Source organism: Caloenas nicobarica, chromosome 2 (assembly GCF_036013445.1).
Source record: "Caloenas nicobarica isolate bCalNic1 chromosome 2, bCalNic1.hap1, whole genome shotgun sequence".
Classification (NCBI taxonomy): domain Eukaryota; kingdom Metazoa; phylum Chordata; class Aves; order Columbiformes; family Columbidae; genus Caloenas; species Caloenas nicobarica.
Genome location: NC_088246.1, coordinates 52,095,521 through 52,121,621, shown reverse-complemented (window position 1 = coordinate 52,121,621; position 26,101 = coordinate 52,095,521). Strand labels below are relative to the sequence as shown.

General features: G+C 40.1%; 1 protein-coding gene across 2 annotated transcripts in view; it reads left to right on the top strand.

Annotated features, from left to right (window-relative positions):
* Nucleotides 1–26,101, top strand: part of STAC (SH3 and cysteine rich domain) — a 71,953-nt gene that overhangs the window by 11,091 nt on the left and 34,761 nt on the right. For both annotated transcript variants that reach the window (XM_065629348.1, XM_065629347.1), the window contains exon 2: nt 13,091–13,367. In XM_065629348.1, the coding sequence (XP_065485420.1) occupies nt 13,202–13,367 (166 nt within the window). In that variant the 5' untranslated portion in view covers nt 13,091–13,201. The remainder of the gene's footprint in view (nt 1–13,090; nt 13,368–26,101) is intronic.

The following is a 26,101-nucleotide window of genomic DNA, read 5'->3' as shown; positions in this document are numbered from 1 at the left end:
AAAATGTGAAGTGCTGCTATTAAACTGTAGCTACAAGATTAATCATGTACTAGTTTCATGAAGTATGGGCACACAGGAGTCTTTGGCAGGTTCACAGCAGTTAGATCTGTCTCCTGTAGTTAGTTGTAGTGACAAATGGACTTCATCCTCCTGGCTGTAAAGATCCAGATGAACAGTTAACTTCTGCTAGCTCACCCACTTGCACTCTGCCTTTCAATGTTTCTTTCTCTCTTTCCTCTCCGTTCCTATTCTCACTCAAATGCTTTAATCCAGGACCAGGCTCTCTGATACAATGAGCCAATGCAAGGTCTGCCTTTACAAGAAAAATGTTCAGATTTCCTAGCTTAGCCAAGTTTAAAGATTCCTGTTAAGAAAATGGATGGTAGTTCTTCTGTTAGGGGGAAGGACCTTTTATAAACAGTGTGTGGTTGCTGGCACTCATGCCATAAGTACACTTGGAAAAAAGCAAACCCTACAGTTTGCACTTCCCCTTTCACCTATACCCAAGCTGTGCTTACTTTATTCACAAAGAGATGCCTATATTTGCATTTTAGTTTCCTTACGTTGCCTGGTATTACGTGGCCTGTTCCTTGTGTGTGGATACCTATTTATCTCTTGATGTAACCTCACGTTTTCTTTATACGTACATGCAGGGAACTACACATAAATATAAAACCTAGGCAATAAGGTAATAGAAAACATTCCTTATGCGGAAGAAATGAAGCCTTCTTCTTAGCTCTCATCTTCTTAGTCTGCTCCTTGCTGGGTAGGTAGTTGAAGACCAATGTAACTGAGGAATCCCTTTTCCACTGCACTGCCAGTGAAGGGCTTTTGGGCTCCTGTCTCCCCAGCAGCTTAGGCTCTCACAGACATCTCTGGGCTGCAATTCCGCCCTTTGGCAGCACTGGCTTTTCTAGCAGTTCCTGCCAGGTATCCAAGAAAAATGCTCTGGACAAATGATTCCTTAGAGATTACCCAAGCTAAAATGAATGCCAACAGCTGTAATAGACCTACCTGAATCCTGCTAGGATGCAGGTAAATTATAAACATTTCACAAAGGTTCAAAAAATTACAGCCAAGCTTTAAAACAAAAAATCTTAAGTATTATTTCCTTCTGAGAAGAACAACGACCAGATGCTGGCTGTAAGAAGTAGCCACTCAGTCCAGTAAAAAAAAAAAACAAACAAACAAACCAAACCAAAACAAAACTCAGAGCTTTTTTAAACAAGATGAGAAAACTAACCTATTTTTTTCTGGCACTGTAGAGGTCACACTGCAATAAATACAATATTCCTCAAGTAGCAATAGAGGTAATGTAATTTGGTCTTTACTAGCAGCTGCTGAGTTCTAGGAAAAAAATCTCCTTTCCATGAGTTATCATCCCTCCAGCACAATCATACTCATAGCCACCACTGTATATATATAAAAAAATGCTGACAGGAGAAAATGGATATAAATCTCAGAACTTAGCACTGCACTTGCTCTTCAGCTCAGCAGTGGCCAGTAGCTCTGCTGTAATATGCCACACTCCTTATAAGTCAGCACTACTCTGCTGGTACCGAGAATTGTACCTACTCTGACATTAGAATGGTCTAGGCAAAGTGAGGCAATTCATGGAAATTCCCCCTTTTACACAGGATTACTATTCATGGTCTTTGAAACCCTCTCTGTCCTACCTTGCCTTTCTTCTCCGCTTTCTTCTTCTGTTCCCCTGCTCTTCTGCCTGCCTGCATCCCTCACGCAGCCTCATGCAATATGCTGCTCCTGTTGAAGTCACCGCTGTTATTTTTGTCACACAAAGCATCACAGTATTTCACTGATTCAAGATCCCTCACTTTCTTATCCAAGTAACACCTATTAAATCTGTTGGTATTTTATGTCAATACCAAGAGCTCTTTTCTCTCTCAACACAAAAAATACAAAATTTGGACATGCTTCATTTGTTAGGTGAGCACAACCTCATGACAGTGTTGCACGCTTTTTTCTTTCTTCTTTTTTTTTTTTTTTAAATTATTAGATGTTTGTGTGCAATTTTACATTAGCAACAGTTTAACTGTAGAGGATTCTGAGGGAGTTAAAAGCCTCTTTTAGCATTCAGAAAAAAAAAAGTAGTTCTTCAGAAAGAGTTATAGTTTTAAATTCTCTGCCTTTCTTTTTGTGGTATTCTGTTTGTAACCATTTTTTTACATTAAGTTAACTCAGTGTAAAAACACATTTTTGCAGTTCAGACAGTCATTTTAATCTTGAAACTTTGATGGAGGTAATTTGAAGAGGAAAGTTGTGCAGCTGGTGAGGATAAAAATAAAGTTTTTATTTTGCATAATTGATCTTGAAACAATAGCTGGCTAAAAATGTTTAGCAGCTTGGAGGTTTAGGAAAAATACAAAAGAAATGGATTAGCCCGAGGCAAAAACAGTCAACAATGTATGGTAAATCTCATACATAATAACTCTCATCAATTAACATCTCCAAATACATGTATTTACATTGTCAACTTCTTGAAGCAGTTTTTAGGCCTCCAAACACATCCAGAAATTGTCAAGTAACTGTATGTCACGTATATGACAGTTATCATAATCAAGGTACATCTTTATGTAGGACACTGAATGCAGTTTTTGCTGGTCATAACTAACGTGATATTGAGATGGAAACTTTCTGTACTAGTAACAGGTTCCTTGGAAACTGGTACTACAGACGTAATTTTCCCCAAAAAGATTTGGAAGTACTGTTTGAAAATTAGAAAATGACTAGAGTAGATGTGTTAAACAGGATAAATGCATGCCACAAGTTGCACTTTGAGAAGAGCTTTAACAAAAAATGTGCCATATCTGGACTGGCTCTGGAAATAAACAGATCTCTGCCATGGGGAACAGCAAGAAAGTGGATGCAGAACAAACAACACGGAAGATGTTATCGAGGTAGGAAAAAATTTTAATTGGCGGGGCACTTATCATGTATCTAGTAGCTGCCATAGAACTTTAGAAGTGGAAACACGAGATTGAGGAAACTTGGTGGGGACTCGGGTGAAGCATGGAGGAGCACAGAGAAATCAACTACCTCTCCTCAGCCTGTGCTGCCAGCACTTCCCCCAGACCCCGAGCTCCAGGCCAGCGGTACCAAGGCAGTGACATGGCTCCACACCAAGACATAAGCCATATAGAATCCAAATTCTGGCATTGTTGTTCTGGTTGATTGGAAAATGAGGTAACATCATCTCAGAGTTAAAGCAGAGCAGCTAAGTGAGAAGTTTGGGCAGAATTAATTCACACCAAGTAAAAATTGAAACAAGTGTCCAGGAAAGACAAAAGAAGTAAGAGGCATAGGTGTCCTCCTTGATCTATCTGTATTTGGTTGTGAAGGAGCAGAGATTGACAGAGGTGGTATTAAAAAAGAGAGGGGAATTGTAAGAGTTGAATAGTCAGCCCAATGCTGAATGTGGCCAGGTGTTTTTTCATGCTGCATGCAGAAAGCCTTTTGTTTTCAATGCACAGTGTAAAATAGGTTTTTTTTAAAAAAAAGTTACAAAACAAAACAACAACCCAGCCAAACCCCAAGCCTTTACTCAGGAAACATGCTTGCTGAAGTCAGCGAGAGTTAGCAGTAAGCAAAGACCTTAGGATTTGGCCCACTGACAAAAACTTTGTTGTAGAGCTGAGCACTTATATGTTTTCATTGCAAAGCCTAAGTTTGGAACCCCAGAAGTAGGAGTGGAAACACTGACAGAATATTAACTATAACAACCCCCACTAGATCTCAGTCTACCTTTTTGTTTTAAGATGGTACAAATGTGATTATACAGTATGTGGGATCTGGTGCTGATGTTAATTTGCCCTTGGTTAGTATTTGCCTCCCTGCCAGATGTATTTCCATATTTGCTTCAAGAAACACACTACCATTTAAAGTATCTTTAAAAAGCTCTGTTAATAAAACAAGAAACAAACAAAAAAAAAGGACCAAAACCAAATGAGTAAAATAAATTTGTGGAAATATTGCTGTAAGTAGACCAGTACTTTTTAGCAGAACACTGGTTTTTTTGGTTGGTTGGTTGTTTTTATAAAAAGGTCCAAGGGGGTCATATTGAGCTTTAATTTCTCCTGCGATCAGTAGTGGAAAGTAATTACTCACACTTCATAGATGGACAGACATGAGATACAATCAGAGATGATTAATCTTACATTTGCAATCACATTCACTGCAAATTATTCATGAGAAGGAAAAGAAGCAAAACTCAGGCCTTGTTGTTATTATTATTATTGTTATTATTGAAGACTCCTAACAGATAGATACCAGTGTAGCTTCTTTCACCTCAGCAGGGCTGCCTGGATTTATGTTACTCTGAAATACAGACTTTTAATCTTCAAATTTCATATTGGCACTTCCACCACAGCAAAGATCAGTAAATTACTAAATCGGGAGTTACCAAAGGGAAATCACTGTTCCATTTAGAAACTGAAATGGAAAAAAGATATCCAAAGAGGGCAGTAAAATGCAAGATTCCCAGAAGGGACCTGAGAGATGAGTCCAAATTCCTTCTATGTCAAGAGGTAGGAGAGGGCCACATGTGTGCCTCATCCCAATGGGGACAAAGTATGGAGATGACGGGCTGCATAGCAACCAGATGCCTCAGGTAAAACCCAAAGTACAAAACAAGGTGCTGTAACCACATAACAATCTTGAAATTGAAAGTACAAGGGGATTTTAAAAAAATTAAAGGACTATTCCTACCCATCCCTTGCTTTCTTTGTGATCTTTCCTGTTGGTTTCAGGAGAAAAGACTGGAGACAATTCAGTTGCCAGACCATGAAAGAGAGGTAGGAGCCACACAGAGGTTTGCAGCTGGTTGTTCCACCAGCCACCTTTCATAACCTGAATTATGAAAGATTTCCCAGAGCTGGTGCCACCCACGTTGGAACAGCTGTTTAGCAGCAGGGAGAATATAATCCTGGATATAAATCTGGGATTTATAGTCTTTAACGCTGCTCCTGAGAGGAGCAGCCCTTCTTTTGCTAGGTGAGAAAGGAGATGAAATCAAAGAGACAAAACATTTTCCAACCCCGACATGAAACAAGCAACAGGCTTTGGTCATGGATGAGGTGTTGCCTAGTTTGATTTGTAATGTGTTTTGCTTTATGCACGTGTTCACGGAGGAGGAAGATTTTACAGTCATTGAGCTCATCACAATGAATCCAGCAGATCTTACTTTGAGATTGTTAATCTCATTTTCATGATAAACTTTGGAAAGCTATTGTAAAGCTTCTCTGAAAGATTTTGTGAGTTGTTAGCTTGAAATGCTCCACCTTTGAGAAGATTCGCTGTTTTTCCTCTCTACCAGAAGCAGGCTGAACACAAACTGTGGTTGAATGATATCACAAGCATTTTCTCCAAACTAAACTTGAATCGAACCTGCTATGTAGTTTGAAGAAATACTAACAGAGGCTAGATTTCTCACGAAGAGAATTCTGATATGCACTTTTCTCATTTCAGAATACTCTTTTTAATACAGCTTGATTAAGAGAAAAAAGAGGAATACACACATGCACACACAAGGGCTATTCAAAAACACAACAACAAAAATTCTGTTAGATATACAATTTGAGAGTTTTGGCTCAATAGATAATTTTATTAAATATGTCAGGTGGGATTTTACTTGGATTTTGATAGAAATGCCTTAAAATTTTCTGAATGTGACATGAATGCAAGTATTTTGTTTATGTTGCTTATATTACCTCCTTTTCACAAGCTGTTTTAGACTGTTTAAGTGACAGTGAGTGTTTTGAAGTTAATACGAAAAAATATTTGGCAGGGAAGGCAATATGAACTCAGGGTAAGTCACAATTGCAGAATATCTGTCACAGAATTTACTATTTTTATGGCATAAGTCAAAGTAGACAGTTCTGAACATAATGGAGACAAAAAAAAAAAAAGGATTTCCCTGAGACTTATGTCAGTTGTTACAGTTAATAATTTGTTTGTGTTTCCTCAAATCTGTCACTCCCTGGACTGTGTTACTTTTTCCTGTCGCATCTGATGCTGAATTTAGAAGATCTAGAAAGGAATTTAGAGGATAAGGTAGACTTTTTCATATTTTCAGGCCTTAAAACTTTCAGTACTTTCTTCATATTTCTCTCACATATTTGCTAATCCTGATTCCTTGCAATATTAGAATAAGATGTACCCAAAACTGTAGGTAATTTAAAACCAACTGCAGGAGCAATTGTTGAGAACTAGATTAATTTTTCAGTTTGCTTTAACCCAAACCAGAGAGTTGTACAGAATGAACAGATCTGCTAAGCAAATACACTGTTTGGCTACGCGCACAGACTATACCTCTTGATAATTCAGAGGTCTGCCATTTAGAGATGTAAACACAGAGCTGCCAAGGATGTAGTACATCAGGAGAGGGCTGAGAACATGTGATTCACAGTGACATTCATGGGAGCAGTGACAACTGAGCATCCCTTCAGATTTCATGCTTTCAAACCCTGAGGCTCTTCCAGGGATTTTTGCTGTTACACTCTAGCATGCAAATCAGAGCATTTCATTGTACTTAGGACTCTACATGTGAAAGAAAACCACAGAAAGAGCCCTGCCTGAAAAGGTTTATAGCCTACATAGTTTTGGGGATTGGTGAGTGGATTTTAAAAATAGTATAAGTCAGGGAGGAGAATCTGAGGATGATGGTTAGACGAGCAAGAGCCAACCAGAGTAGTTGGAGGTACCAAACAAATCACTAACAATGTTATTGTTAGGTATTATGGAAAATGTCTCCCCTTTGACTAGTCCAATACAGTATTCAAGTAGACAGTTTGATTTATTTTTTTACAACCATAACAAACATATTTGTTCTAATGCCAGCTGTGCTATCTATTTGGGAAAATACATGAATATAATACACAGCAGATTCTGCAAAAATGAACACTCCCTGTTTATCCGTATCCTTTGAAGTATTCAGCTTCCAAGAAAGCTGGCTAAGGCAAACACAAATGCATGATAAAACCATATTCTCAAACCATATAAATCAGCAACAACTGAAGTCAGTTTAGCTAATTGAATTTGTACTAGTAGAGTATTGTACAGTTTATTATTTAGAAAGAAGAAGGTAGGAAAGTAATCAGCTTTGCTCACAATTTTTATCACGGATGCTTTGCCAATAAACAATACCAATTCCTTAAGTGTTTGAAATATCTATTTATCTTGTTAATGCTATAAGACATGGTGCTTCTCTTACGAGCAGGCAAACACACATATTATTTATGAAATCGCATACTGACTTTGGGCACATCATAATCTTATTTTGCTCCTTAAAATGCCAAGGCAGTGCATTTTCAAATCAAATACACAAAAAAATCCGCCCTTGTCTGTGGTCAAATATCACTTACTTTTGTATCCCTCGGTTTCAAGAAGAAAATCATTAGCCTTCATGCTCACACAAAAGAACACACTTCTGTTTGAGCTGGTTCCTTGTTTGCCCTTAATCAGCACAGCCAAAGCCCAGTCTAGCTTACACCCTGGTAACATCCAGTGCTTCAACAAATCTAGTTTAACATCTGAAGTATGTTCTGAGGGTTGCTAATACAAATTGAATTCTCCTTGACCCGGAAAATGGACTGTACTGAGTAGAATTAGATGCCATTCATCAAGACTTTTGTTCTTTCCCTTATTTGAAAGGCTTTTGGTCTGAGTCCCTTTTGGTAATAGCCCATGTACCTGACGTGCTCTCTAGTGAAGCTACACGACATCATTCAGGCCCTATGCATTGAAGTCCTTCTTTTATAATAACATGAAAGTCAAATAATTTGGAAACTTGCTCTAAGAAGCTGAAAGGAGGAAGAAATTGTTCCTTACAGAAGATGAATGTTTATCTCACAGCAGAGCGAAACCTGCTGACAGAGCATTTTTCGCCTGCATAGCTAAACAAAATAGCTACATTTTGTAAGAATTGCAGGAATCAAACTGGCTTCATGGTTCATTCCAACTCGGTTAATACCCTCTATTACTTGTAATCCATCTAATGATATTGTTAACACTAGTGTAAAGAAAGGGATAAAGAACAAGTTATATATATATATTTTTTTTTTTATTTATTTTTTTTTTTTTTTAAATTGGTAGCACGGTCACCATGCAGCAGACAGCTGGTGTCTGAAAATGAGGGCTTGGTTATATGGTCTGTCACTAAAGTACTTGATAAGCCATGTTCATTTGTTTATTTCTCCTGGAGGAAAGTTAATTGTGGAAATTTATACAAATTATCTTGCTATGGGCCCCTCGCTGCAGAGGAGCCTGTGCTCCTGGCAAGGGTGGTTCGTAGTGCCTGAGAAGGGAATAACACCATCCATGTTGGGAAATAAGCTGATGTGGGCAGACACCATGAGGGTTGCTCTGAATGCCAAAGTTGATGGCTCAAGCAAACTAGTATAATGTAGTGTAATATAATAAACAGTTTGTCCTCCTAGTAACCACCATTCACGCCGAGATCACTAAAAAGGGAGCTTCAGGAAAGGGAATGAAGCATTTGTGTGTAGCATGTGGAGGGAGTGAGGCTTTCCCTGAGCTGTGAATGGTGAGAAGGTATGATGAAGCTGCTGCACCGGATAAATGATGATGGCATAGGGAGCACCTATCCTAGCATTTCAGTTTGATTCGGGAGTGCAATTTCAAAGCAATCTCCCAGTTGATGCTGCTCACCCCACTTTGGTCATTGTTGTGGTGCAGGCTGCATCACATGGGGCTTTGCTTGTGCTCCAGGTGTGCACCCAATGCACTCAGGACAAGCAGGCTGGTCTGGTTCAGAGTACTCTGTGTCCTGAAGTGTGTGTGCTGGGTGCTCAACAGCCCCTGTTTCCTTCTCTAGATCCACTCTTACCAAGCCACGCTAACTGCTAATATAGGCAAGCTGGAGAGGCAAGGGAAAAAGAGTTTCTAGACATCAGGGAGCAGTCAAGAGCCTGAATTAATTGCTCTTCGCAGGGTAGAAGATTATCTTTTGTAATTGCAAAGCTAGGGACTATAAAACAGCTCAGATCACTGATATCTTCCCAACTTCCATGGGAAGTTCTTAAAACAAAATTGTAGAAGAGAGTTTCATGCTTCCAATGCTGAAGTCAAATAAAGACTTAGTGAGGGCAACTGCAGTTCCCGTTCACATCAAAAGCGGTGGCACCTAGTTAACACGAGGTATGAATTTCAACAGCTGTCCTTTTGCTGCTTCCTGTTTTCTGGTTATAGCAGCTAAAGAGTTGTAGTATAGGGGAATTAGGGACAGGGGAAGTGCTGATAAGCTGTGGTTTGTGAGAGCTTCGTGATCCCTTGAAGCCTGAACATTCGGTAGCTCTGAGGAAGATGGAGATTGTGCTGGATGATACTGGAAAAAAAAAGGTTAATCAAGCTCTAAGGTTTAGCTATTGTGCTTATCTCTACCTTGCCTACAGGGTTAGTGCATGCACTCACTGAGAGTCTGTGTGACTGATAAAATGCTTGTAACTAGAAACTGTATTTTTTTTTTCCTGACTCTAATTTCAAACCACAGGAACATCCTGGATTTGATGTCAAGGGTTCATGTTTCTGATGTGTCAATGTTGTGAAGACTTCTGATGTTATCATGAGTCTAGAAAATCTTGTGCTTGTGGGAATGTATTTTTTATTTTTATTAAATGAAAGCCAACTTTTAGCCTTCCTTACAGAGGAAGGAAATATGAAAGACACAGGTGATTTATCTCACAGGTTTCTTAAAGCCTTTTGTTCTTGGTTTAGGGTTTTTTCAATCCCAATAAATGATTTTTCACTGAAGTGTTGAAGTAAGTATTGGGTGCAGAACAACCTTAGTTTCAGGTTTTTCCAAAGTTCAGTAGTGTTTTTTCCTAAGATTTGACTCCGGAGTCTTTAACTCTGCAGAAATAAATTATGAATAGTAAAATTTATGTACTGTCCTCTCTATTGATAGAGCTGCCTCAGGTGAATGTTATAGCAGGTTTATTAGCAGCCAGTGGCATCACAAGTGCATTAAATCTGTTTGCAGCAAGCCAAAATCAGGCATGTATTACATACTTGTTATTTATTTGCATTTGAAAGCTTCCAATAAAAATACAGGGCTGGGCCATAGCAAACTTCAAAATGAGGTGATGGTGATATTGAAGTAAGGGAAGTGATGCTCACTTGACTGCAGCATAATCATCACTTAAGCTTTTATAGTTTTACAATTTATGCTACTTGTACAACAACCTTCGCTTGCCCTTGCTTGGGCCAATGTTTCCTGAGTAAACAATCACATACCAGTACCCTATTTCAATTTCTGTCATGGACCTAGTATGAGAAAGAAAATTTGGATGAAATTTTAAAACCTGATGCTAATCTTCTATGGCTCTCACTTATGCAAGATGGGTGTAAAACACTCTGATCTGAGAGATATTTTTTAAGAGTACTGAGTAAAGTGTGTAATTACTTGTGCAAAATGCTAAACATTACCTAAGTTCTGCATTTTTGCATAGTCAGTTCCGTACACATATAACCTCTTTGGGATTACATAGCTGCAGGCTTTCATTGGTGTTTTAGGTATGCAATGCAAGCCAGACATGTAGGTGTCTTCCAGCCTGAACGCAAAGGAGTATGAAAGCTGCATTTGGGTAACAACAAGGATGCCCACCTTGTCTGGAAATTATTTAATTACATTAACACATGACAGTTCTCAGGGAATCTCAGAGAGGACTATTAGCTTGTGCAGAGATGCCTGCAAGATCTGTGAATGTAACTTTAATAACTCATTCTTTAATATGCATCCTACTCTGAACATTGTGGTTGCATGCTCACCTTAGTGCATATGCATATGTCTGGACATGCATAGCCTGAATATCGGACTACTCCTCTTTGGAAAACTGTTGACTTTTCTGCGTGGGGAAGGAAAGGCTGCTGGTACATCCCTTGGCTGGCAAATGACTGTGCACAGGAGAACAGGATGAGGATAGCAAATGCAGAGTTTCCTAAAATGTACTGCGTGCATTGTCCAAACTAGCAGGAAGTTGTTTCATGATAAAACAAATACTTTATTGCTCAGCTTAGTCTTCTTTCTGTAGCAGAAGCAGCATTTTGAAATTTAATTAACTTCATGTGGCACTGTAGAAGTGGATGGCAAATCAATAATGAATGCCATTTCAGTCACCTTGTGGTGGTGTAATTCTCTGTGTTTTGCTACACTAATTAGGTCTGACATCAGTGAGAAGCATTTCGGGAGCAAGGGGGTGAATTATTGCTGTGTTCCTGACTGTCAGTGGGGAGATGAAGTAATCTCAGTACTGAGTAACCTCAGTGATTTCAGGAGGCAGTGACTTTACATCCAAGTGGAAGAGGAAAGATCTCACATTTTGGTGGTGCTGTTGTACAGTGAGTTTTGGGCTCAGCTAGTCCATGACTTAGGCTTCTGCTGAAAGAGCTTCAGAAACCAGAAATGCTCTTACCTCGCAGCTGGCATTTAATGACTTAATTGCTCTTATTTACACATTCCCCCAGAGACTGTTTCTTGCAAACAGGTGAGTATTTCCTTCATTTGGATCCAGGGTGAGAGTGGTGCATGTGGGATGGCACCCTGGCTCTGATCCCTGCCTGCTCCCAAAGTCACTGTGGAGAAACAGCTCAGGGAGCAGAATGCAATTTGTTTCCATATGGCAAACCCAGACATGTTTAATTGGAGGCAATGGCAGCTCTTTGCCTGTCTATTGGACTCTGGGAGTTTGTTGTGAAACATGGGGAAGAGAGCTGGAGTGTCTCCCTTCTCCAAGAACAAGCTGCCCATGTCTGAAGGTAGAAGAGAGGCTTCCCCACAGGATGCCTTGATGCTCCTCTCCAAGACAGTGTTTTCCTAAAGAAAATGGATAGATCAGGAATAGAAGCTGGGGAGATTAAGCGCTCCGAGGCCACTCAGTCAGTATGACAGACCAGTGCCGTGCTTTTTTGGGAAAGTATGTGAACTCCTTCCCTTTGTATTAGTGTGAATTATGATTCCTGATGATCACTACTTCTAACATAAACAGTTTCTAATGTAAACCATTCCTGCTGGTTACCACAGACAGCATGGAAAATTTCGGTTGTTGCATCACAGTCATCCAGAGAATTGCAGCAGTGATTGAAATGATTTTACATTGGTTGGAATAATGCTGAGTGAAAGGTGAGACAGAGGTATTGCACTTCAAAGATAGTAAACATGAAGTGGATGCAGAGCTGACTTTCCTTTTAACCAGACTCTCTCTATTTGTGGGTTGTCGGAGTTGACAAACCTGCAAATCTGTGTAGCTGATATATAAAATTAGCCTTATATAAAATTAGGGTGGGAAGGATGAGAGGTCATCTGATAAGGTACAAGACAGTTTACAGGTAGAGTTTGAGTTAACAAATAATGACTTCTTGTGGCGCTTAATAAACTGACAATCAACGCACAATAACACAACGCACAAACAACGTACAAGAATATATGTGAATGCATGTGTTAACTAATGTTAATTAATGCATTAACTATCAATTGGCTAGTTAATTATACTGTTACTGCTCCTTAGCCTTCTTTCCTTTAAAAAAATAAGAGAAAACAAGAATTTCTCAGTCAAAACTGCATATAATCTGTTTCTGCCAAATTCAAGAACTTTAAGTACTAGAAATATTGACTGAATTCGTTTCCCTTGTAATGTTGTTTAACAGCTATTCCTGAAATGCCTTTACAGGCTGCTTAAGGACCATGCAAGGATGAATAATATTCTAAGTTTTTTCATGCTTGAACACAAAGGATATATTCTCCAATGCATTCAATAATCTGAAGTACCTCTTTGCTGTCATATCTGAAAGAAAAGACCGATAGAAGCATTTGTTATGGCTATCAAGTTTATTGTCTGTCAGAAAGAATATATAGAATAGCGTATTTTCTGATTTGGATCTATTTTCTTTGCTCTGGTATTGCTAGTTAAATTCCAAAGTCAATTTTATTGTTCAGGTGGTTCAAGGTCTCCTAGTGGCTTCTAGGTTCACTTGTCAACAGCACACCCTAAAAAGCAGGAGCCTTGCCTTGCTGTTGAAGAGGAAAAGGTAGTAATGGTAACTGGCTTATTTGTTGCAGCTGCAGAAACTGAAACGATCGCTCTCCTTCAAGACCAAAAGCTTGCGGAGTAAAAGTGCAGACAATTTCTTCCAGAGGACTAATAGTGATGTGAAGCTGCAAGTAGACTTGATGCCTGAGGTGAGCACGAGCACCGGGCAGCTCCCCAGCTCTGAGAGCCAGGCATCCTCCCCCACCAGAGCCCAGCAGCTGCCAGAAAACAGCAAGGCTCACATTTTCCAGGAGCATATCTTCAAAAAACCCACCTTCTGTGATGTCTGCAACCACATGATTGTTGGTAAGAAACGATTTTTTACATTTGTGTGGGTGTCTGTGCTAGAACTTGCAGGATGACCTTTCCATGATTTGTGTGAGCCCAGATGTCTACTCAAGAGCATTCATGCAAACAAGATCTGGAGTTATGTCACATCTGCCATAGGCAAGTACAAGTTCTATACTTGTTGACAGATCTCTTGCCTTGTGGAGACACACTGTTATCACAAATCACAGGTGAGGGTTTCAGCTAGAGTTAAACTCCTCTCTTGTTCGGGTTATACTGAGCACCAAGCACAAACTCTGTTGTATGTTACACCAGCAACAGCATAAATCTGTCTTGCAAATTTGTGTCCACTAGCCTTGCTCTTTTCCGCAGCAGTAATTCAGTAATTCTCTTGCTCCTTGTGTCTGCCCCCACACCCTGCAGTGCCCTGAGTTCCCATTCACTGTGTCAACCATTGCCTACCTCCCCCAGCTGCCTCACATCTCTCCTAAGTAACAACTGGGCGAGAGTGGCATCTCCTGGGTAGTAGGCTCCGAGCTGCTTGTGTGTGCCTCTTGGTTCTCTAGGACACAGGTTTTGGGAGACCAGGTCAACAGAACAAATATTAATAACAGCTTCTTGGTGACAACCAACGGGGCAATGGGTACAAACTGGAACACAGGAGGTTCCACTTCAATATGAGAAGAAACTTCTTCACAGTGAGGGTGACCGAGCACTGGAACAGGCTGCCCAGGGGGGTTGTGGAGTCTCCTTCTCTGGAGGCATTCAAAACCCGCTGGGACACCTTCCTGTGTAACATCATCTAGGTGCTCCGGCAGGGGGATTTTTGAGGTCCCTTCCAATCCCTAACATTGTGTGATTCTGTAACAGCTGAATTCACACTGCAGATTTTGTTGGGGTTCTTCTACCTGATCCATGTTACTCACAAAGTCTCACACAAATATTACACTTCTGAAAGGTCACCCTGTCTTGTCTCTGAAACCCTCCATGGGTATGTAAGTTACTGCTAGGGACTGATTGACAGACATACCCAGACTACAGAGCTATTTCTTTATTATTCTCTTCAGTGTGCAGAGAACAACTCCATAGTGAGCCCTGCTTGTAAGGTAATTTTCAGTGCTGTGCAGACCACCTAAAAAAATGGCCTTTATGCTGCAGATTATCTAGGGGGCTGTGCAAGAAGAGGTCAGGAAAGAAGTGGTGGCGGGTGGCTAGAGGTGTAGAACACGCATGGTCACTGCGAGAAGCTGCAGGAGTTGCTATTGAGAAGTCTGGTCCTAGAAACTCATGTCATTGCAGCAAGCTTGTTATGCACATCATTTGGTCTTCTTGCTACTTGTCATCTAGTTGTCCCAGCACAGTGGCAGTATACCAGTGGGAAAGTGACGCCAGTTCCAGGTTTTTGGATAGGACAAGGAGTAAAACACTGGTTTAGCTTCACATAGAAGTAGTGCAGGTCTTTGAGCACAATCTATTGTTCGTAATTTGTCTAGCTTACTGTAAGAAACTCATGTCCCTTGACATGGAAGTGACTACCTTTCAGATAACAGTATGGTCAGTTTCTGAAAGACGCTGGTATAATTGCTCAACATTTATCAGAGAATTGTATCTCCTTTTCCACATGAGGGTGTTTGGTGTCCCCCACTTCCCCAGGGAACTTGTGTTCTTAGGAAAAGGCAGCTGCCTGCAGAACATTAAGTGTGATGCAAGACAATCCTGCTTCCATAAATTCATTAATTAAACATGTGAGATTTGATTTCATCCTCTCTGCACCACAGATCTACTGAATCCAGGGAAACAGAGGAGTTTTGACCCAGACTTTTGGTGTTATTTTCCAGTCTCTAAAGGTTTTTTCTACTTTAAGTGGTAGAACAAGTCAAAAGGAGAAGGAATAAAGCAGCCATATCAGGGCAGTTCATAGTCCAGAGATTGAAAGGATCTCTGGAAGACAGGCAGTTAGTTGAAATAACTTTACCTATGGAAGCGGGCCCAGAACTGGTCTCCTTCTGTAATGTGGATGGATGTTCTATTAAAACTTAGTTTCACAACCATGTACTGCAAATATAAGTCCTTTGCATTTCTGGCAGCTCCTCACGAAGTTGTATGGAGATTAGTATCATCACAAATCTTTATGTCTCAGCAATACCGTTTCAAAACACTGCTGCTCAAGACAGATTATTACTGGCAGCAAACTTTGCAGGGAGTGACTCCAGTGCATAAACACCCATGCCCTTCTCCTTTGCTGGGCAATCTGTGTCCCGCCTGGGATAGGAAAGTCCTGAAGCATAGCTGTAAGCTTCAAAACATCAGTTTTAACCCCACCTGCCTTCTGAACTTTTTCTTGTTCTTTTCTATTCTCTGATGGCTTCTCTTTTCTGTTCTGTATCTTAGCCACTTCATTAGGGAAAGAAGCCTTTCATAATTGCTGAAGAAGCTAATGTGACATCTTTTGTCTGGTGGGAGGCTGGCTCAGGTGAATTGCTCTGACCTCCTCCAGCACATCTTGACTTGGAGGTATGGCAGAAAAGATGTTAAGAGTTTTACCTTATAATGCCTTAGAGTCTGGATGCCCTCATTTTCACAGACATCTACTTTACTCCTGTAATACTTTTCTCTTTGATTCTTCCTGCAGTCATGCCTGGTTCTGCTGTATTGTATTTTAAGCAGCATGGGAAATCTGGATGTTACTGTTTGCAGCTCAATTAATCCATATAAGTTGTGCAACTGTTGGTAATGGGGATGGTGAAACAAAACAGGCAGCTTTTCAGGAAATCATGTCCAGCCTGCTCCCAAAGGCAGACTGAAAAAAAAAAATCACTTCTGTGCAGGGACTCTGAATTTACACTTGCAATATGGAGCCTATTTGTTCTCTCTATTTGCATTTTTCACTGGCAGTGACATTTGAGAATAATGTGTCTATGGCTTTAAATTCCTTATTGATGAGAATAAAGGCAAACACAGATACATGTTTTGAAGACTAGGGGAAAGAGTCCAGGAAAATCCTGTCTTGACTTTAGATGGTTTCAGTTTTGCCACCAAGAATGACTCCAGGTTCACCTTAAATGGCTCTCTTGATCTATGAACTAAGCAGCTCAGTTTGGTACAGTGCAGCACAATGAACTGTGCAGAGCATGGGCACGCAGTAGGGACTTCAGTCTCACTAGCATGGTGGAATTTGTCTGTAGCTTCAGAGCAAACAGGACACTCAAAGCAGAGGCAGCAGGCTCCCCGTGCTGCTCTTTTCACAGCAAAATTAAAGCAAAGGAACGTGAAACATTATCTTCCTACAAAAAATATGTGCATCATCTCTCCTTGATTGTTAGGCACTATGAGCCAAATGTTGCCTTTGGGATGCAACACGTGTGCCTGTTTGTTCATTTGACAGAAGTACAGTCATAAGATAAAGGCCAAATACATGTAATTGGTTTCACCGTTCAGAGAAAGATGTTTACTAGGATCAGTATAATGCAAATTTACTCCTTCAAATGTTTTTCATGCATCCCAGAGTGCAATGCAATATAGTCAAAAGAAACTCTGTTTATTGATTCGATTTAAAAAAAAAAAAATGTATTAAGAGTGTGCTTCATACCTCACATTAAAGGAGTCAAAGTATTCCTACTAACAGTACTAGACTGGGGCTAAGTTCCACCTCAGTAAGCAGAAGGAAAATTCGATACAGAAGCAGTAGTTTTCTGCCAAATGAAAGAAGGGAGAAAATTTCGGATTCAAGGGAGCTCTGAGGAGTGCATGGAGGATCCATTTGATGTTAATGGGGCCTTCTTGCAGCATCAAATACTCCAATGCAATCATCAGTTCTAATACTGCAGTCAACAGTAATAATTCACATCATTTCAGAGCAAATCAATAGTATGCTGTAGCAGACACTATACCCCTTTCTGCCACTCAGTTTTCTGCCACTGTGAGCTCCAAGCAGTGGTTAGTTCAGGACTGAGGATTCAGCTCCATGGTGGGTTATACATTTTCCTAAATATATTTACCTGCGAACATCCTTTCACAGTATGACTCTTAGAAACCCTTGCTGTTCTTACTAGTAATATTTATTACTATTTTAATATCTAACCCTGGCAAGGGAAAATTTTGAATATCAAAGTATTTATGGAATGTATCACTAGATCATTATTTAGAAGACACCAGTCTGTTTATTTTACATCACTGAAAAAAAATCAGGTCAGAACACCTCTGAGTTTGCTTTGTGTTATTTACCATTTTCTGTGTTTAGCATGAATGTGATAAGCTTTGGCGATGTCCAAAAAGGAGAGGCAAAACCAGAAGCTGCAAAGGTAGAAACTATTAAATTAATGTTGCATCAGATTAGAATCTTAAACTATGCTGATCAGAAGGAAGTTCTTGCTCTTCTTCAGACTCTGGTATTTCATCAGTCTTCTCTGTGATACTTGACTCTTTAAGAAAACATGATGTCAGTACTCTACTCTTGAAAAACATTGTGTATTTTAAAAAAACTCCATCTGTAGACTTCTCAACATTTTACTCATTTGTAGTTCACTTCCTGTACTGACTCACATGGGAAAAAATGTTATTTTCCACACATTCTAAACATATTACATGTAATTATTGTATTCCCATCTAAGTATTGTAGCAAAAAAAGTAAGCCACTTTGCTTTCAAAAATAGCTGACTTTAATGTCAATCCTTTAAAGCTGTGTTTTAGGGAAATAGCTGCTCATTTATAACAACATTATTGTATGTTTCTTTGTGTTACAAAGCTGTACTTAGCAGTTCCATTCCATGTTTAACCTCTACTCTGACACAGAATTTTGACCGACCACCTCTTTTATTGACATACATCTTGGAGTATCTTTGCCTGGAAAGACATGCTAGAGGGCCACAAACTTTTAGAAAGATAAAAAATAATGTGTTCTGCAGTGTTCAGTAACTGTCAAAATCAGGTCCTTCTGTCTCGTGCCATCTCTGGCTTAGGCACCTGAGATATTTGCATTTATGGTTGGTCTCAGGGTAATTGAGTCTGTGGTTTGGATGCAGATTCTCCAGACCTTTGCAGCTCTGGAGGTAAATTACGCAGTACCTGCCTTCTCAGGGAACTAACTAGGATTCAGTCAGAGAAACCTGTAGAAAACAAACAAGCAAAAAGATAATAATAAACCACTCGCACATTTTAATTCCAGTCTACTAATCAACAGTGCTTAAGCAGTGAAATTGTGCTATCCCTTCAGTATTCACTCACTCCTACCACCGTCTGTTCTGGTTTAGCCAGTCATTCTGGAGCTTTAAACAACTGTCACATCCCACCCAGAGGTATGAGTGGGGGGAGAGGTGACTCAGGTTCGTAGGTCTCTTTGGTTGGAAAAGAGTATACAATATACTTAAGGTCCGTAAACAAAAAGTCTTTAATTTTGCAGCTTGGCCTAATTGGCAAATGATTTGGTGGCAGAAGAATTTACATGAGTTAAGTTCAATTGGCAAACATAAGAAGTTTGTGGCACATGTGAGGCTGTAAATCGTATGTTACTATATTAGTTATAAAAAGGAAAACTAAAAGATAGAGTTATAGGGAAGAAAGGAGAGAGAGAAAGATTTCACCATCCTTATGGCTCTGCTTTGTGTATGATGGGGTTCGTAGTCTCGGATCCAGTGATGTGCGGTGTCCTCTGGTGGTGGGTGGAGTGGTCATCAGGATGGTGGATGGGTGCCACCAGTGCTTGCACAAGGTGGGCCTTTTTAGTCCTCTGGATTGCCTGCTTGCGTAATCTTTGGTCTTTTGTGCAGGCATTACTGGGGGGTGATTGCGAAAGACAGAAAAGTCCTGAAGGGGACTAGTCCGACCACTTCATCAGCATGGGTGTTATCCCATGTGGAGAGGGTAAAGAGCTGCCACCGGGCAGGAGATGCCCCTCGAGCAGCTTATGGAGGAGGCTTCATGTCAACCTCTCTAATGGGCTTGCACAGTCACAGCTGAGCCTTTCCAGATCTATTTTCCATATGACAGACTATTACAACATAATTGGGGGGAGGGGGAGTGTTTATTATTGATACAAGAAGGCAAAAAATTCCCCTATGGAAAGAGGCTTCCAAAAGCAGCTGAACGCAGCCACCTTTGGTTTTGATTGTGAGGGAAAGGGGCAGTTGTGTAACCTTCTCAGTGACTGGTACCAGGTGCCATCCCATATGTTATTAAATGGTCTGATGTCCCTGTCTCTCCCTCCTCCTTCCCTCCAGTAAATCCACTCCTGGATTTAAGAGACTTAGGTTCTTGCTCGAATTGATGCCGAATGGCTCTGGGCACCTAAATCTTCTAGTACTTTTGAGAATCAGGGCAAGAATTACATCAGTCCTCTCTGGCCTGCTGTGCTAGGGCTTAGGGGAAACAAAAGTGTGTTTTTTAACACACATCTGAAAAAAAAAAAAAAAAGGTGCAAAATAATCATTTTAACACCTCTATTAGCTTGAAATTGAACCTGGGTTCTCCCATTATTTCTTTCTTAATGACTCTCCATAAGTGTAGACCTTCCTGCTTTTGAGGTGAGCCCTGTAAGAAGAGCTAAACAAAAGCCTTCTGGAAATATGAAGTACTACATTAATCAAACTGTACAGTATGCAGCTGACAGTTATAGACTAGTCAGCTATAGATAATGTTATCTGGACTCTGCAAAATTTCCAGAAAGTGAGTAGTTTGTCTGTTAAAATACATAAAGTAAGGATGAACAGATGAAATGAGGTAGAAATACGTATGTTATATGTAGTACAGGAATGCTACACTAGTACATCTCCTGTTTTCAAGAAGCATGACAAAAAGTATCCAATTCATACAGCCCCACAGCTGTAAAGTAACTACAGGGGGCCACACTCATCCCTGTATTAAATTAATATTTTTCTTTGGTAATAAAGAGTTAAACATACTTTAAAGCAAATATTGAAAAGCAAATATTTAGTATATTTATCCTCTGGGAAGGCTTCCTCCGATGAAAGAAGGCAAGAATGTTATCAGTAAATTGGATAATCAGCAACTGCTTAGCTGAGAAAAGGGAGTGGAAGTATATTTCAAATTCTAATTTGTCCTTGAACAACATCAAGCATGTTTCACATTTGTTACCAGATAATTTTCAAGCTCATTGTAATTTTGAGGAAATTGCTATTAATATGAAACTGCAGTTAATCCTCAGGGAAAAGAGACTTTAAAGATGTTGACCAATATTAGCTACCTAATTAGATGGAAAACAATAACAATTTCCAGTACATCTGCAATCAGTATTTTAATGTGATGTTAGCCAGGATGATTTTTGACCAAGAACTACATTGAAAAACACCAAACACCCTTATCACTAGTGGCCATTGCTCCTGAGAGCAGCCCTAGTGAAGAACATAATGCTAAGCTTAAGGTTTGTTAAAGACCTAGGGATGAAACAGAATAAAATATTTCTTTTTTTTATGTCCTGTTATGTACTTTCCCTGAGCTCATATGGGACATTGGGTGTTTTCAGATAAGCAAATTAAATGTACCTTCTTTGAAGCCGACCTTCTAGTAAAAACATTATTTTTTCTGCTTAGAGTCTTTGTCTATCAGAGTATCATGGTTGTGTGGATAATTACATTGCCACGTAGATGACAAAAGCATAATCTAGAAGGGAAATTATTAGGAGCTTCACCTTGCTATGAGTTGCAGAAGCCATGAAATGAAGCAATTAGCAGACATACTTTTGCAAGAAATAGAGCATTGCCGTCATGCAGAGTAAAATGCCTGCCCACAGTTGCTTGTTGCTGTCCTTAACGTAGAAGCATGTCAAGGACAGCAATGATCCGCGTGACTCACACATGAATGCAAGTAAATGTATCTCCAGCAATTATCTGCTGTAAACTGCCTAAATTTTAGTTTTCCAGGTATACACAATCTATAACTTTTTTCCTCTTTGACACAAGTTTATCTTACATGCTGAAAAATGCTGCACACACATGGATCATCCCCTCCCTGACTTCTAATTTTGCAGACGCACTTCACAGTTGAAAATTGTGATTACATTGTAGTTTTCTTTACGACACGCAAGCAGCGATCTTGAAAATCTTGAAATATTTTGGTTTGACTACTAGATTATTTCCTGCGTAACAGAAGGGTTAGAAGCGAGAAAGAAAGAGAGAGGGGGGAAAAGAAATAATAAAATAAAGGAGGCTACATCCTTCCCCCACTCCTCACAACCCACAATTCCATTATCCCAGCCAAGAGAAGAAATGGCATGTGGCTGGTATAATTCCTGAAGCAGTGTGAACTACAGTGTCATGGTCAGTATGTCCCTGTTTGGTTTCCTCTGTAATCAGAAAAGAAAGGCTATAGATTTAATGCCCAGGAAGATCCCTCCAAATGGGGATTGGATGTATTGATGAGGGAAGTTGTATTTGCAGTGCTAATATTGCCCGTTTTTCTAGCTGCACCTCCCGAATGTGTAGCAACCTTTCATATCTCAAGATCTGTGGCACTTGAAACTCTCCAGGTAGATTCTGTGCCGCTCCAGTTCTTTTTCTGTGAAGCATGCGGATGAATTTTTAAAATCGCTTGTTGCTTAAAGAGCTCCATCATCAAGAGGCTTGAAATGAGAGGCTGCTGTGTGCAGCCTTGGTTTTTTTCCACCACTTTGCCTTCCTCTGTAAGCCAAGGCACAACTTACTGGCGTTATCAGGGGTTCATCTGCACACCTGTTTACAGCTGCAGGGTGAGATGTTGTCTGTCTTGCCGTGTTTGTTACAGCTAACAAATAAGAAGAGGTTACACCAAGGTGCTTGGTCTGTTTTGTTAGATCTAGTCTCTCAACACAGCTGAGCATGGAAGTTTGTTTTCCATTAATAACCTCTGGAAGGGTGTCATGTTTTAACCCAAGGCAGAAACTAAGCACCACACAGCCACTCGCTCGTTGTCCCTTAGTGGGATGAGGGAGAGAATCAGAAGCGTAAAAGTGGGAGAACTTATGGATTGAAATAAAAACAATTTAATAATTGTAATAAAATAACAAGAAATTGTAAAGAAAAGGAAAATAACAAAGAGAAATAAAACACAAGAAGGACAAGTGATGCAAATAAAAACAGTCACTCCCCACCAAATGGCCAGTGCCTGGCCAGTCCCCAAGCAGCAGCTCCCCCATGAACCTCCCCCCTAGTTTTATTGCTGAGCATGATGTCATATGGTATGGACTATACCTTTGGTCAGCTGGGGTCAGCTGTCCCAGCTCTGTCCCCTCTCAACTTCTTGTGTACCCCCAGCCTGCTTGCTGGCAGGGTGGTGTGAGGAGCAGAAAAGGCCTTGACGCTGTGTCAGCACTGCTCAGCAATATTGAAAACATTCCTGTATTATCAACATTGTTTCCAGCAAAAATCCAAAATGTAGCCCCCTACTGTGAAGAAAATTAACTCTATCCCAGCCAAAACCAGCACAATGGGATAAACAGCCACTGAGTATGATAGGTCTCAAATGTCATTCTTCTCCCTCTTCCACCCCCATCATGCCTTCAGTGACTTCCCATCCACAGCTCCTGTTGCACTGGAAATCATCTTGCTAAAAGCAAGGTTATCTGATGGATTTGGCTGGACTTTTGTTGTAGGCTGTATCATTGTACAGGCCAGACAGCTGTAGCTACCAAGCCTGTTGCTGCCTCTGTGGGTTTCCTTATCTCTAATAGTGGTTACACAATTATGGTCAATATTTTCATTAAGGCTTTTGGACAACAAACCCCATAGTCATGCTGGTGCAAACCACATGTGTAGATGACAAAAACTATGGCTCGAGTTGGCTTAGTTTGTTTCTACTTGAATCCAGGGTGGATTCAGATAATGCAAATACTTTCTAACCATGGACAGTTTATAAGTGGTACATTGAATGATTTCTGTTGATAGACAAAATCTTAGAATGCTGATTTTTTTCTATGTTTTAAAATTATTTAAATATTCAGAAATAAGGTAAAATTTCAGCTTCATGTCCACATTTTTTCATTCCCCAGGTTGACCCGCCCAGGCAGGTAATACTCTCTGCATTGCTAGGCTGCAGAAACATCTGTTCAATCATTTGACAGGAGTTACTCTTATTCGTTTAAGCAATACTTGATGCCATGTGGAAGTGTACCTGTAGGTGTGCTTTAGGCCAGTGCTGTCATGTGTCAAGTAATAAAGTCTCTCAGGTTGTAACAGTGAAGGCTGAAATTGCCTCTTTGAGTAGATGACAGTAGTAAACAGAAGCATTTTTCTGCTCAACTTATGTGATTTCACTTAAATCAGTAAGTTTTTCTGGAAAGAGGAAATTTTAAAAAACTTGGGTTGAAAGGTTTCATTTAACTTTTAATTTTTTGTTTTCAGAACTGCTGTGGAAAAGATACTGAAACACTGTTAGAAAATTGTGATTGTAAAATTCTGTAAAGAAGCAATACAAACACTTTGTAACTAACTGCATAAATAACTTCACTGAAAACGGATCCCAGCAAACTGCTATAACTGCTCACTGTGGTGCCCTGAATCCTCTCTTATCTGAGCAAATCACACTGTCACTTACACCTATAGCTTCTGTTTAAGTCCTCCTCAGCTACCTGTGATCCAAGGCATGAAATGGCTTTGGAGCAGAAGCCTGTGTGTGGCCAGATCCTGACAATGCACTAGATTTCAGGTGGAGACACACGTAGTTACCTTCTGTCACTCCACTTTCCAGCTCCATCACTAGCTAGTAATTGGGCAAAAGAGCGAGGGAGAGGAATTGCGGCCATGGTAATTCACAGGTCAGCATTTCATGTGCAAGGCCCTTTGCTGCGGGTGCTGCCAGTCTGTGCTACCAAGAACAACGCCGAGAGGTTGTACTGATGAGGGAGCATTTTTGCTACAAGAGGAAAGAGCCAAAAACCTCAGTAAGTTTGAAACTGCAGAGAGCCAGAGAGCAACTGGTTATTTACATATCAGATTTTTTTTTAACTAAACCTTTTATAGTCCTAATTGGCTATCCTAATCTTCTGGCATATAGCAGCCTCTCATTCCAAGTCCACTGATGACAGAGGTCTGTAAGCAACAGGCAAAGTTAAAAATCCATTAGCAGAGCAGAGAGGATATTAATTTCCTTTGCTGAAGGCAGACTGTTCTTTTGTTCTGTAACACTTTTGTCACATTTTCAGCAAGCCCAGAGCCCTGCTCTTCATCTTGCAGCACAGTTTTTGTTGAGATATTGTTTTTCTGTTTTCCAATTCCTCTATAATGGTACAAGGCCCCTGGAAGATCAAGATTTTGGCCCATAGAAGTGGGCCTACAAAATTCAACTGTTTTTTCAAAGCATCTCAAAACACAGAAGAAAAGGCTTTGACTGGATGGCTTTTCATTTCAACACATCTAAGAACACAGGTACAAATAACCCGAGCGTGCCAACGTGATCTTGTTTGAAATCTGACTTTAATCATCTTCATCTCAAGAAGAGTTACTGAATACACTATGTTTACTAATATTACTGAGACCAACATCAGCCATTGATCCCTGCTTGTCCTCCTTTGGGACACCACCAGGTTTAATTTTTCTGTGTTCCCTTGCCCCTGTTCAGCTCTGGTACCATCATCGTCTCTGGAGCAGCTCAGCATCAACTCCCATAGGCAAGTCTATGCCTATCTTCTTTGAGCTATTTTCCTTCTCAACATAGCAAGCCATTTCAAAAGTCTACAAGCACAGCCTCAGCAGTCTAGAAAAGTAGGTATTGAGATATCAGTGTCAGTTTATTTAGAGCAAAGAACATTAGATATGATTTATTGTGCTTGGTTTTTAGATGACTGAGACTTTCTCTTTAGATAAGAGTTAGCTGTTAGTTTATTTATCATGGTGTTACAGTGTCTTAATTAACATTTAGATGATCAAAAACTTGAGATGATATTTTAAGAAGTACGGAGGTGGCTATTTCCTTTCAGGGACAGACATTTATAGCAAAGCTGCTGAATATGTGAAAAGTGCATTGCAAAAAAACCTCTTGTGGCCAAATTTTTCAGCACAAGGCAGTGTGTTTCATCCTTTTCTGATCACCAGACATCAAGAATGAGAATCACTTTCACACCAAAAGACAGGAAAGGCTTATTTGCATTTTAAGTAAGTCTCATTGTTCCTGAAACACCGAATAAAAGGTCTGGCAGCATTGGAAGTTTTGTCAAGTAGTCACAGAGTTGATATGCAAAAGGAGTAAAGGCATTTCCTCTTACTGATATGCATGATTTAAAACCATGAAGTTAGAAAGGACTTTATTTTAGAAGGGATATTTTTCTTCTGTGTAACAGCCTTGAAGACAACCCTGCCTATTACTGCCTCAGTTTTTTCTCAGCATGTTGTTTCTAAAGAAAACTATGTCACTAGGAAGTCAGTTCTAATTTTATGCACTGTTTTGTAGGCTGCCTACATACACGGCAACTTTTCTTGCTATTTAAACAGGGGATATTGTTATGGGGAAATTGGGTGAGATAGGCATTCGAACAGACCCACACCTCTCAGTAACATATAATCTAAAATGCACTAATTTGGCAGGACAGGTACCATGATTTGACACCAAGTCCTATTCTACAGAACATAAATATACAAGTCCCAGCTTCTTCCCCACACTCCATTTGGTTTAGACTGACATGGAGTGGGCTCAGGGGAACGGGACACTCCAGTCAAGGTGTCAGGTCCAGATGTGGCAGCTCAGTCCCAAACGGAGGGGTTCCTCCACTAGCTCCCACATATTATTGGGCGTCCCTGTACAGTGTACCCCCATCCCAAAGAGCTACTGGA